The 13,561-nt window shown below is 44.2% G+C and overlaps 1 protein-coding gene across 4 annotated transcripts in view; it reads left to right on the top strand.

The window, feature by feature from the left end:
• GUCY1A2 (guanylate cyclase 1 soluble subunit alpha 2) overlaps window positions 1–13,561 on the top strand; it is a 425,356-nt gene that overhangs the window by 104,006 nt on the left and 307,789 nt on the right. The window contains exon 1 of one of the 4 annotated variants that reach the window (XM_048217277.2): window positions 8,354–9,047. The exons of 2 other annotated variants lie outside the window; for them this stretch is intronic. In XM_048217277.2, the coding sequence (XP_048073234.1) occupies window positions 8,745–9,047 (303 nt within the window). In that variant the 5' untranslated portion in view covers window positions 8,354–8,744. Of the gene's footprint in view, window positions 1–8,353; window positions 9,048–13,561 lie in introns of those variants that run through there. One more of the 4 variants, XM_048217276.2, reaches the window with a different exon arrangement.

Here is a 13,561-nt window from a genome sequence, read left to right as displayed (position 1 = left end):
CATCCCAAGGCTTGAGAAGCTGTGCAGACCTCACCTTCTTTAATTAGTTTAAATAATTAATTGATATATGTATATAACATATATATGTATAATAGTAGTTTAAATAGTTAATTAAATAATTACAATTATTTAAGAAAAATCTTTTTTTTCACTTTACACATATTTTTAAGTGCTACAGTTGTTAGGATAGGCATGCTTATTACACTGTTTGGCTGCAGCTACCTTATAAATTGAATTGTTAGCTATTTGTTTTGGTCTCGGGTGCTGTTAAAATTATGGAGAAAACATGAAAACCTAGAACATTTAGGATTTTTCTTCTCTGAGATAAAAATGCAAAGGCTTGGGGCACCTGGGGGGCTTAGTCGGTGAAGCATCTGCCTTCAGCTTAGGTCACGATCCCAGGGTCTTGGGGTCAAGTCCTGCATGAGGGTCCTAGCTCAGTGGGGAGTCTGCCTCTCCCTCTGCCTCTGCCCCTCCTCGCTGCTTATTCTCTCTCTCTCTCTTTCTCTAACTCAAATGAATAGATACAATCTTAAGAAAGAAAGAAAGAAAGAAAGAAAGAAAGAAAGAAAGAAAGAAAGAAAGAAAGAAAGAAAAGTGCAAAATCTTTTGGATTGAGCAGGAATAGGTCCAGTTTTTGTCTGCATAACCTGGACGGAGACACAGAGGACGTGGGCTTTGGAATTACCGTCTGCCCAGTTACATGGTGCTTGTTCAGAAGCAAGGAGTTCTTCGCTTCTATGGCCCTGATGAGACCTTATTGTGAATTAGAGAAATGGAACGTTTTCTAGTTCACTGTGGTGGTACAGATGCCCAACTATGTTGGTCCACCAAAAAGAGGAATTAATGCTCATTTTGCTCACTCTAAGGAGAACTGTCAGAAATGAGTAGACGTATGTTTTATTTAAAAAGTTTCACATCTTTCTGTGGGGAAATGTTTTAGAATTATTTTAACCACTGTTTATGCTTGAAGTGTACTGTTCACTGCTGAGGTCACCCATTTCAATATCAACCTTGAAACATTTTCCAGAAATGATTGTAACAGGAGTACAAATTGCGATTTCTTAATTTCTTAAATATTTTTTTCTATTATTTTAAGGGATCTAGGTACCTTACCATTTAATCATTGCTAGTAAAGTTTATTTTACATCTAGTGACAAGGGCACAACATTTCATTCTTAATGCTAATACTTTTAAGAATTTTAGTATTTATATTAAAATTGGATTTTAAAAGAATAGATTCATTGTTTTAAGATAATGATTAAATAACAGATTGCATATTCATGACAAATTGGGCATATTTAAGTAAATGTCTGTTAACATTAACAAGGTTATATCGAGATACTCTTACTGATAATTCATACTTATTATTGTTAGCTGTCAGGCTTAATAAGTTGCAGACAGGAAGATAAGATTCCTTTCTATAATATAATAAAGCAGACAGCAGAATTAAGTTATGAAAAGACAGGGAGATGGTGAACATCTAACCAAATACAATTGAGTTGAAATTTTTTTTTTATCCATTTAATTCTGTGGACCATGTTCATGGCAGCTTCATGTAAGGAGATGGTCTTAGGCAGTTAGAGAAGGGATTTGCAGAGGAACTGCGTTCTCAGAAAGGATATGATAGGGAGGAAGGGAAGCTGACCTTATGATGTGTGTGGGGGGATTTTTCTAGGCACAGGGTATATCAGGAATGACAATGAGTAACTACACAAATAGAAAAATTATAAAATCTTGGGGATTGATCGTACCCTGGAGATTTTGATTTAGAGGTGAGGAGCCTGGGCCCAGAGAAGTTAAGCAACTTGCTTGGAGTCACATGGCTAGTGATTAGCAGGGCAGCTACTGGAGAGCAGAGCTTCTGCCTAGATCAGTGGTTTTGCATGACATTTTGTGCCAGGAAATAATTCCAGCATGTTAATTGTGTATGCAGTATTTATTTGTAATGCAATAAACCACTCACATTGTGATTTTAATTCATCAGATTTGTTTTTCTCTGTGTTTTTAGGACATTTGAGGACAGTTACAAGAGGCAGGCAGGAAACGTGTGTCAGAGGAAAAAGCATAGGCTTAGGACTCAGGACTGGAATGATGACTAAAATTTACCAGCTCCTGACCCTGGGGAAGATATTTAAAATCTCTGTGCAAGAATTTTCACATCTGTACTATTGGGATGATACCTCCTATGGTAGGTAGCATTGAAGAGATTAAATGAAGCAAATGAACAGATCCTGGTCCATAGTAGGTTCTCAACAAAGTTCTCTTTGCCTTGGCTTACATAGATTTGGAAGGCAATGGTTTGGAAATAATTTGGAAGGTAAAAGGTTTGGGTAAAAGGGGGAAAGAGATATTTAGGAAAGGGAGTAAAGGCTTCAGTGGACCACAACTGAATCACTTATGGACAAAATACTGCTCTTATTAGATGTCTAAGGGCAAGTCTGTGATCTACAAAAACATGTAGAAAATGGTGCAATGATTTTGAAATATAATCTGTACTTAGTATCTGAAAAAGAATCCCAACTTAAGTAAAGTGTGTGGCAAGCTAATGACACTGAGGACAAAATGGCTGGGAACTATAGAGGCGTTGACTCGTAGGGTCTTTCTTTAGAGGAGGGTAGATTTCTGCAGTGCATGATGGAGAATGCAAAGCCACTTAGAGCCACTTGAGAAAGAGTGTTGTCTGTCAGAGGCACCAAAAGACACTGATTACTTTCCATTTTTCTTACTTTCTTGGATATAGTAGCATCAAAAAGAAGCAGCCATCCCACTCGTAACTTAGAAGTACCTTTCTGGTACAATTCTAAGCGTTGCAGTAACTTTATTACTTTCCATTCAGCACCAAGTCCCTTTGCCTTTTCTTGTTGTGAGTGGCAAAGACTTCATCCTTTCAGCATGGTTTATGATGGCCTAGAACCATAGGATGATGGTTTACAATGCCTTCCATGTTCCTTGAACAAATGAACAAAGCAGTTGGTTCTTCTCAAGTTGATATGATCCTTAGTATTTAGTTTCACTTACAAAATTATGCAAAAATATGAAGCATAGTCTCTCCACTCTTATTTGTTCACGAACTTTCACCAAGACGGCATGTTTGCCCTCTTTTCAAAAGGAGAGTATGAGAAAGTGGGAGGTATAGACAGATCTCATTCGGGGTGATGTGTCCATAGAGTTAAACTGCAGGTGAGGAGTGAGTGAGTGTGTGTGTGTGTGTGTGTGTGTGTGTGTGTGTAATTTTCTAGGTTAGGGATCCAGGAAAACTTGCCCTAGTTAAGAATTCACCAGCTACAACATTTCATTAGAAGACTTGCTTTAATGTTACATGTACAGTTCCTGGGAGGCACCAGATTTACGTAAAGACTGACTACAGGGAGAGATTCCTCAGGTTTCTGATATCAGGAGGAGCCCCGCTCCAGGGAGCACTTATGCAGATGTTGCAAGTTTTCTTGCTGGAGACTTAGATGGATGAAAAGAAATTAGGAACGAGTTTGAAGCTCTGAAATGCAAAGAATTTGGGGGAGTGAGGACTGATGGTAGTTTTTATTTGAATTTGATGGAGGCAATTTTTAAAAAACTGCTCTGGGAAGGATGAACATCAAGTTACATGAGAAACCAAGTGAGAGGAGTTTATAAGTAGTGATGTAGAGGAAGGTAAGGTACACACAACAGTTTTATGTTTAAAGGGGGAATAGTCACTATCTTGACTAAGGTGGAGAATATGCTTGCTTTTTAAAAAATATTTTGGAGCATTCCCTCCTTTTTTATTGAGGTAAAATTGGTATATAACATTATATTCATTTCAGGAGTACAACCTACTAATTTGGTTTTTGTATATGCTACAAAGTGATTATTACAGTAAATCTAAGTATCGTCCATCACCATGCAATTGACCCCTTTCACCCGTTTTACCTACCCCGACCCACTTCCCCTTCTGGTAACCGCCAATCTGTTTTCTGTCTCTATGAGGTTTGTTTAATTTTTGTTTTGTTTTCTAGATTCTGCATGTAAGTGAAATCATGTAGTATTTCTCTTTCTCTGTTGGAGTTATTTCACTTAGCATAATATCCTCAAGGTCCATCCATGTTGTTGCAATGGCAAGATTTCATTTTTTTTTATGGCTGAGTAGTAGTCAACTATATCTGTAACTATGCAATGTGTTCTTTATCCACTCATCCTTTGGTGGACACTTAGGTTACTTCCATATGTTGGCTATTGTAAATAACGCTACAGTGAACATAGGGATGCATGTATCTTTTCAGATTAGGGTTTTTATTTTCTTCAGATAAATACCCAGAAGTAGATTAGCTGGATCATATGGTAATTCTATTTTTAGTTTTTTTGAGGGACCTCCATACCCTTTTCCATAGTGGCTATACCAGTTTGCATTCCCACCAGCAGTATGCAAGGGTTCTCCTCCAAATCCTCTCCAACACTTGCTGTTTATTGTCTTTTTTGATCATAACCATTCTAACAGGTTTGAGGTGACAACTCACTGTGGTTTTGATTTGCATTTCCCTAATAATTAGTGACGTTGAGCATCTTTTCACGTGTCTGTTGACTATCTGTATGTCTTCTTTGGAAAAATGTTTATTTAGATCCCCTGCCCATTTTTAAATTGGATCATTTGGTTTTTGTTTTTGCTACTGAGTTGTTTGAGTTTTTTATATATCTTGGGTATTAATCCCTTCCTTCCAAGGTGAAAGCAGATCACAAATATTTGCAAATATTTGTGATTTACAAATATTTTCTCACATTTAGTTGGTTGCGTTTTCATTTCATTTATAGTTTGTTCTACTATTTGATGTAGTCCCATTTGTTTGTTTTTGGTTTTGTTGCCTTTGTCTTTATTTTATTTTTTAAGATATTTTATTTATTTATTTGAGAGAGAGAGAGAGAGACAGAGAGAGCGTGCGTGCAAGGGACTGCACAAGCAGGGGGAGCAGCAGAGAGAGAGGGACAAGCAGAATCCCTGCTGAGCAGGGAGCCTGATGTGGGACTCGATCCCAGGACCCTGAGATCATGACCTGAGCCAAAGGCCAATGCTTAACTGACTGAGCCACCCAGGTGCCCCTTTTGCCTTTGCTTTTAGAGTTAGATCCAAAAATTCGTTGCTAAGATGTCAAGGAGCTCACTATGTTTTCTTCTAAAAATTTTATGGTTTTAGGTCTTCTATTCACATCTAATCCATTTAGAGTTAATTTTTGTGTATGGTGTAAGATAGTGGTCTAATTTCATTCTGTTGCATGTGACTGTCCAGTTATCCCAACACCATGTAAATGTCCATTCCCCATTGTGTATTCTTGGCTCCTCTGTCATAAATTAATTAACCATGCGAATCTGCTTTCTTAATAAGGAATCCTTTCCAATTCTTGATCAATCTGAAGGAAGTCCTCAGGTGTCCTCACCAGTCTCATAAACAAACCAAGTACATGCCTGTATTTTCCTTTTCCAGTAGGAGACTGCCTTAAGGACTTTTTTGAAGCCTGATACATCCAGCAGGACTGGACTTGTGGGCATGAGTCTGTGCGAGTTTCTTTTCCTAAAATCAGAGCACAAACTCTTCATTTTCAGTGGACCATTCTTTCCTGAAGTGTTTGGATTCCTTATACTAGGCCCATGGCTTTTTTTTTTTAATTATGAGAATAGGATGTATTTCCTTTTGAGTACAGAACATAGCATTCTTCATATTGAGAGCTTTTGAACCCTGAACAGAAATACAAAGCAAACTCTTGAAAGTAACGCAGATGATCTACTGTCTATATTTAGACCTCCATTTGTTTATAGTTTAAAAATCAGTGGGAAAATCATGATGAAAGGCAGGGTAATTTATACAGAAAATTGTAAGACCACTTCATCTGGCTAGGTTCTGTAAAGAGTCTTTGATTCGAATGGTTCACACAAAGCGGAAACGTCCCGGTGGTTCAGAGTTCTTTCTGGCAATAAACTTCCAGTGTAAACAGGAAGACTTCTCAGGCCTCTTGTGAATTTCAGAAACAAATGATGTACTCAGTCATTTTCACTCTGAGACAAGAGTTGGAATGTTTAATGAACGTTCTGGTTTTAAGTTCCGTGTGCAGGTATTTACCATCACCATGAACTTGTGTGCTCATGTGTGCGCTCGGAGCAGTAGTTCATTAGAAGAATGTGAAGGGCAGGTGTTATTTAGTGTCCTTAAGAGGAGCTCTGAAATCCTGTGACTCTGAAAACTGGCCAATTACATCAGCATTACTACAGAAGAGAACTAAGAGCTACAATTTATGCTGTGATGGGTATCACACAGCAAGATTACTAAACGGTTTCTCCCAGGTTTTAACAATGTGATTTTCAGAGGAACCATCCATTGTATTTCAGGAAAAAAAAGGACCGGAGAAACTTTTTCACAAAATCGATGACTATTCTTTATGATAAAAAAAGTATAATTTGTGTCTAATTTTCAGTGGAAACGAATATATATGGAATTAAAGGAAGTAATGGGAAAATCAACAGGAGACACATGACAATAAAAATAATCATAGTAATAATAACTATTATATATAATTATGTATAATTAAACTATAATTATAATAGTCATATTATTATTTTAAGAGAGAGGCCTGAGTTTCCCGTGCTAAGAGAACCTATGCAGTTAGTAGTTTATTCAGATTGAGAAAGAATATATATATATATATTTGAAGGGACGCATGTGAGAGCACACACTGTTTATAACTTTAATGCCTATTTAAAATCTGAGAATATAGGATGTCTCTGAATTAACTGAATAGATGTTTCCGAAATATAAAAGGAAACTTCAAATAGCATTTCTATTTATTTGGGTCCTCATAAACAATTGGGAAGACTTAGAGTTAAAAGCAAACGGGTTGGGTATAGAGCAAATGGTTTTGTGTGTGTGTGCGCGCGCGCGTGTGTGTTTAAATAAACACAGCAAACAAACTCATCTGCTTTCACCTTGGAAGGACCAGTCCTTCAAAACAAAACAAAAAAAACAAAACCACCCACAACCGCTTTGGCATCTGTAACCTCGAGGAGCTAAAGCTGGAGGCCCTGAACTTTTCTTTCCAGAGGAGTCGAGAAGGTGGGCAAGGTGCTCATCTGCTTTGCTGCAGGGGGAAGCACAGTCTGGGACCCCTCTTTTTGTGACACTCTTATTTGCCCCTTCTTCCCATCCCTTCCCCTAATGTCAGAACAAATCCGAGGCTTTTCTGGAGCGAAATAGGCAGGCGCAGTGGGGCCGGGTGCTGAGAGCGGCTGCTGGTTTGCATGAGGCAAGCTTTGTGGAATGAAGCAGCTCCACCGCAAACTGGGGCAAGAGATGTGCTCGCGCTGTGGCGAGTGTGCTCCTGGGCTTGGAAAAGGCTTTCTCCCCATTCTCCTTAAGCTTTCGGAGCAGCATTCGCAGCCGAGTGCAAACAGATCGCATATTTGGCGCACAGAGCAGGGACAATGAGAGGCACGGAATCACTCCCCCGTGTTCCCCCGTCCGGGTCTTAGGTAGTGGGGTCTACAGAGGAACTGTCCCCGGTCCGCGAGGCCGGCCAACGCGGCTGCAGGTGGCGAGCGGAGCTGTCCAGCACCAGAGCGGCGCCGGCGGGAGCCCCGAGCCCCGCGCGCCCAGCCCGCGCACGCTCAGCAACAGGGCTTTCGCCCAGCAGATGCTGTCCTCATTCGCTGCCTCCCGACCCTGGGCTCCCTTCGAGCCCACGCGGCCTCGACCCAGGCGAACGCTCAGCCCCACAAGCGGCTCCAGCAGGATGGGTGCCAGTACGTCTCCCCTTCCCTTCCCTTGCAAACGTTTCCTCTGGAATGGGCAGGCTGGAAGCACTGGCCTCTCCCCTTCACCTCAGAACTTAAATAAACTCGGAGGAAGGCAGGGAAAGGTCAGCAATGGACCGTAACTCCCCCACTTCGCGCCCTCAGGCTTCCCCGAGGTGGCTCCAGAGGGAGGTCTTCCGCCCTCGCCCCGCGCCCCTCTCCCGCACAGCACCCAGAGCGGCCCGACCGCTCCTCGGCTGCCTCTCCAGCGGACCAGGGCTGGGGTGTTTGGGGCTGGGGCCCTTTGGCCTGATCCAAGCCACCGTGCGCTCCTCCTCGGAGGAGGGGAAGGTGGGAGCGGGGAGGGCGCACAGAGGACGGCAACCAAGTGTCCTCGTTGCTCCTGAAACGTGGCGACAGGCGAGGCAGAGACTCGCAATGAGTATGATGGCGACACGTGATGCCGGCGGAGGGAGCGCATGGGCGGGGGGGACGATAAAGGGAGAAGGAGGGAGGCGGGCAGCAAGGGGAGAGAGGCGGGAGGCGAGGGGCGGGAGGAGAGAGGGGAAGGGGGGCGAGATCGGCGCGCGGGCGGCAGAAGCTCTGCCTCCCGGACCGCACGGGCCGCAGCTCCGCCGCCCCGCCGTCCGCGGTCGCACACTCGCAGCCGCCCTGCGAGCGGGAGCGCGGCGCACTGCCAGGCGCCCAGGCGAGCGCAGAGGCGGCGCCGCGCGAGCAGCAGCGGAGGCGGCGGCGGCCCCTAGCCCAGCCCGGCGCCGCCGCCGCGCCCGGGCCCCAAGTTCCCGCCATGAGCAGCCGCCTCTGCGGGCTCCGCGGCTCCGGGGACTCCCTCCCGGCCGGGCGCGACCGCAGAGCCCCGGGGCCCCGACGCGCCTAACGCCGCCGCCCGGCGGTCCCAACGCCGCTGCCGCCGCCGCCTCCCGCGTCCCCGCCGCCGCTGCCGCCGCCTCGGCCGCCGCAGCGCCGCCCGCAGCATGTCTCGGAGGAAGATCTCGTCCGAGTCCTTCAGCTCGCTGGGCTCCGACTACCTGGAGACCAGCCCCGAGGAGGAGGGGGAGTGCCCCCTGTCTAGGCTCTGCTGGAACGGCAGCCGGAGCCCGCCCGGGCCGCCCGAGCCCCGCGCGGCTGCCGCCGTCGCCCCGGCCCCGGCCGCCTCCGCCGCCGCCGCCGCTGCCGCCGCCGCCGCCGCCACGGCCGGGGCCAGGAGGGCGCAGCGCCGGAGGCGGGTCAACCTGGACTCGCTCGGCGAGAGCATCAGCCGCCTAACGGCGCCCTCGGTGAGCGGGGCCGAGCGCGGGGATCGGGAAAGTTGGCGCCGGGAGAGCGGGGGCGTGCGCGCCGAGCCCGGCCGCTGGGGGGCGAGCCGGCCGCGCCCCTGACCTGGGTGCCCCGCGGCCGCGGCCGCCCCGGACCCCTGCGCCCCGCCGGAGGGGGGCGTGAGAGCGCGGCGGGCGTGAGGGGGAGGCTCGCTCTTCCGGGGTCCGGATTCAGGAGCCTGGACGCCCACCCCTAAGCCGTGCACCCGGCCTGGTGTCGGTCACCCTGGCGGCCCCAGGGCTCCTTCACACCCACCTGTTCTTCCCCCAAACTTTCCCAGGCGCTGTTCTGCACTTCCCCTTTCTGGGTCTTTCATCGCTGTTCTCCAGGATCCCAAAGGAGCCCCTGCCCCTTCCAGGAAGCTCTTCCGCTCTTTTTTTTCCCCCACACTCTTGGTCTTCGTGTGACCTTCTCTGACATCTTTGCATTCCACAGGCTCTCTGCCTTCTGTGTTGCATCCCCTTTCTCAAGAATCTTCAGGAACTGGCTATCAGATACTTTTTTGAGTTGCCTTCAAATGATGAAACCTCTAGCCTCTTGTTTTCTCCCCACCCCACTGCCTTTTTTCTTTTCACCCCTGAGCATTTACGGGCTCAGCTTTCTTCTCTGGGTAAAGCAGGTGTCTGCTTTTCTAGGTAGGTTTTCTACCCCTACCTCCTCCTTCACTGCCTTTTCCCTGGGCTCTTAGCTGCTTTCTCCCTCATTTTGTCGTGGCTACCTTCTGTTAGACTCTTCATAACTATCTGTTGAATTCGTCGCTGCCTTCTTGGCCCTCTCTAAGCTTGTGCTCATTCGGGATGTCTGTATCACAGTTCAAGGTGTATTCCAGACTCCCCGGCATTCTAGACCTTTTCCCAGAGCACTCCTGCCTCATTCCTGCTCAGGCTATTCAGCTGCTCTAGACTTGTACCTGTTCGGGGTTGCCAGACCTGCGTTCCCGTCTTTCTCTGACCAACGAGCTCTGTTTTGAAGGAATCCACTCCACTGCAGACAGAATCTTAAGGAGATTCAGTGTCAAACCTCCGTCCAGCTTTTAGTCTCATGCTGGTCTTGGGTCCAAGGGCTTCAGTTCCTGACGGAACTTTTACCTTTGTGCCCCCGGGACTCCTCTTACTTTTCCCAAGTTTCTAAAATGAATGGGAACATTGATCTTATTTGACTACTCTGGAGTCTCACTTTTCAAAGTCCTCTTGCAGTTGAGGGTAGGAGGGACCTGAGAAAGAGTGGGATCCTGAGGGACAGGGTATTAGTACCAGACAGTCCTACAAATATCTGCGTGGCCCTTGCATTAATGAAGAACGACCTCTTCTTTCTTTTAGCAATGAAGCTACTCTGAGTCATCTTCTTTACCTTGTGCATTTTCTCTTCAAGGTATCTTTTGCCACATCTTCCACTGATAACCTAGTAACAAAACTCAGAACGGGTTGGTTACTGTTTGCTATTCTTTACTGCAAATATTTCCCAAGAAGCATAATCTTAGAAATTATTTGATGTTGCAAATTGTTGAAATTATAAGGCTTTATGAAAGCAGGACAGTAATCCTGCAGGTCTGTAGTTTTGTGTTAGTATCTAAAGCAACGTTTGTACAATGTAGTAATTCCTCAATACAGCAGATTTGTATCTGATACAATGATTTCACTGAAGATAATGACTAGTTTGGGGAGGTGGTTTTTATAATCTCTGAGTTTTCTTTTTGCCTACAAATCAGAATTTACAAGTCTCTGTGGCGTGTGCCTCTGGGAATGCCAGTGTAACTGAGGGTTATTCTCAACTTATGTGAGAGGTAGAGAAACGAAACCGAATCCGAGTATTTACTGCCAGAATAAGAGGGAGGAAATAGTTTCTGGCTTTTACATTTTATAAATCAAATTTAAATGAGACTAGCTTTTTGATGGATACAAAGCATGTACCCACATAATGGTTATGGTAAGATAAGGATAAGAAGTCTATTAGCCGGCATGCTGACAACGTACAGGTAAATACAATATAAATCTTTTCAGTCTCATAAGGGATGGATAAGCAAATTTGGATTGGCTAACTATATCACCTCTGGACTTGGTAACACAAAGACGACGCAAAGATTATATTTCAGAGCAGTGACATTTCTGTGATCACCATCCCTGTGTTTTCATTTGGTAATCTAGAACATTGCTTCAAGAAGTTTCAGTAGATTCATTTTCCTACGTGGTCAGTACCCTAAACTTCTCTGAAAACACTTGGGGAGACAAATGATGTCTTCGCCATTCTCCTTCATTGGAGCTGAATGACTATTTTTTTAAAAAAGATTTTATTTATTTATTCGAGAGAGATAGAGACAGCCAGCGAGAGAGGGAACACAAGCAGGGGGAGTGGGAGAGGAAGAAGCAGGCTCATAGAGGAGGAGCCTGATGTGGGGCTCGATCCCATAACGCCGGGATCACGCCCTGAGCCGAAGGCAGACGCTTAACGACTGCGCCACCCAGGCGCCCCTGAATGACTATTTTTTAAATGAATAATTTCACGAAGAATTGTTCTAATTCGGAGGTGGGAATTTCTGGCTGTTGGAGTGTTGGGAAGCTGTTCTACATCCTGTCACAGTATGCTTCGGGAGAAACTGTCCTTACAGGGCAAGTTCCTGCCTTCTTAGTGGCTCCATCATGGAATGTCGTCTCAGTCACTGGAGATTGGTCCTTTATTCAGAATAATCTGCAAGGAGGAAATGAATTTAATAAACATGAGGATATTGCCAAGTAATTAAGCTAGTTGTTTGATCATTGGAAAATCCTAACTCAGGTTTTTGATATTTTGACAGTCATTTTTAGATGCATTGGCTATAAACATTAAAATACATCGTACCATTTTAATAAGAAAAGTAAATTGAATTGATGAAATTGAAAAGATTCCAGAATTCGGGAGACCTGGTTCTCGTTCCCTGTGCCTTGGATGACTAGCTACTTACATATTCTGTGCACATGACTTTCACTCTCTAGAAGACTTGTTGTCCATAAGGTGTCATACTTACAATCCTTCCCTGCTCTTGCATTCTGTGAAGACATATTTTTCAAGCTTTTGGTAAACAGTTATAAGGGCATATACAAGAAAAGCAGGCACCTATGAGTTTTAAAACTTTGAGGAGAGTAGATTACTTTCCTAAGTAGGGACATCAAGGTACTATTTATTCCATGCAATCATTAAAAAATATTTGTGGCTCTACTGGGTGGCAAGTATTGTGCAAAGTGCTGGTAATACAAATTCCAAACAAAACATTCCCCATCTTTGACTGATGGAACTTCTTTAATTATAAGCCTTTATTTTAAGGAAGCTATATTGAAGGAAAATGTAAGAACTCCAATTGTCTTGGAGCTGTCTAGAGGAAGTTCATTTATCATTCACTTTGGATAATTTTGTTCCCTGTGAATCTCTGGGGCACAGCCATAACAATAAAAATAAACCTTAAGATCCTGCTGAAGGTGCATAATCGCTTATTACATTATTTATTTGGAAATCATTTACTTGGGAACACATATGGAGAAACAGCTGGGGATTTTACATCAAGGGTGAATTTAGTAACTCATTTATTTCTATTTTGTTCTTATAAAAGGGAGTTGCTGAGAACCCTATCACTTAGACCCCTGTTACTTATTGGTTTGGGGTTTGCTAATATCGGCCTGTCAGTGAAGATATTCCAGGAGACCAATTTAAGGCCATGGCTTCCCTGGTTTTCTTGTCAAAGAACTATGGGCTGTTACAGCCTTGCAGGTGGCTCTGAAGACTCCAGAAGCTATGGGGAGCAGAATGGCAGGAAGAAAAGTCACAAGACTGGAAGGGTGGCACATAAGGGGAGGAGAGCTACTGATGGAGAATAGTCCAAGGAACTGAGAGAACAGTGAGGAAAGAAAATGGAAGGGAAGCCTGGATTCAAGGAGCAAAAAAACCAGACATTGTTTCATTATTTGTGGAAAGAAAATGATATTGATACACGCTTAGGAAAAAGTGGAAGGATATAAAAAATACATGTTTAACCTCCCCCGATATTAAATAAAATGAATTCTCTGACATGGATAAATCCTTAAAAAAACCTTAGAATGTGACCATGTTACTAACATGTAAATAATGAAAAATAAAGTATATTTGTGAGATAGGATGTTTCATCAATTTACATATCTTATTTTTACAATTTGGGCCTCAATTTAGGTAATAAAGTTCTGAGCAACACATTCATTAGAATTAAAAAGTTAGACAAAAGGTATTCTAGTAGTTCTAGGCTTTCATATTTGTAGAAGTTAGATGCTATAATCTGAAATCAGAACTTAATGGCCATCTAGGGCTTTTTTCTACCACCTCCCTGATCATCGGAAAACAATACGGCAGAGCTGAAGGATTAAGAATTCGACAGCTGTGGGTTTGAATAAGTCTCTGATGAGCCCCTTAGTACGTGTGAGACCCTGAAAAGGCAACTCCTACCTTCTCAGAGCCTTGGTTGCATATTTTGTGG

The sequence above is a fragment of the Ursus arctos genome, unplaced genomic scaffold (genome assembly GCF_023065955.2).
Source record: "Ursus arctos isolate Adak ecotype North America unplaced genomic scaffold, UrsArc2.0 scaffold_22, whole genome shotgun sequence".
NCBI classification, from domain to species: Eukaryota; Metazoa; Chordata; class Mammalia; order Carnivora; family Ursidae; genus Ursus; species Ursus arctos.
The sequence above is the reverse complement of the archived record's forward strand: the minus strand, read 5'-3'. Positions and strand labels throughout refer to the sequence as shown.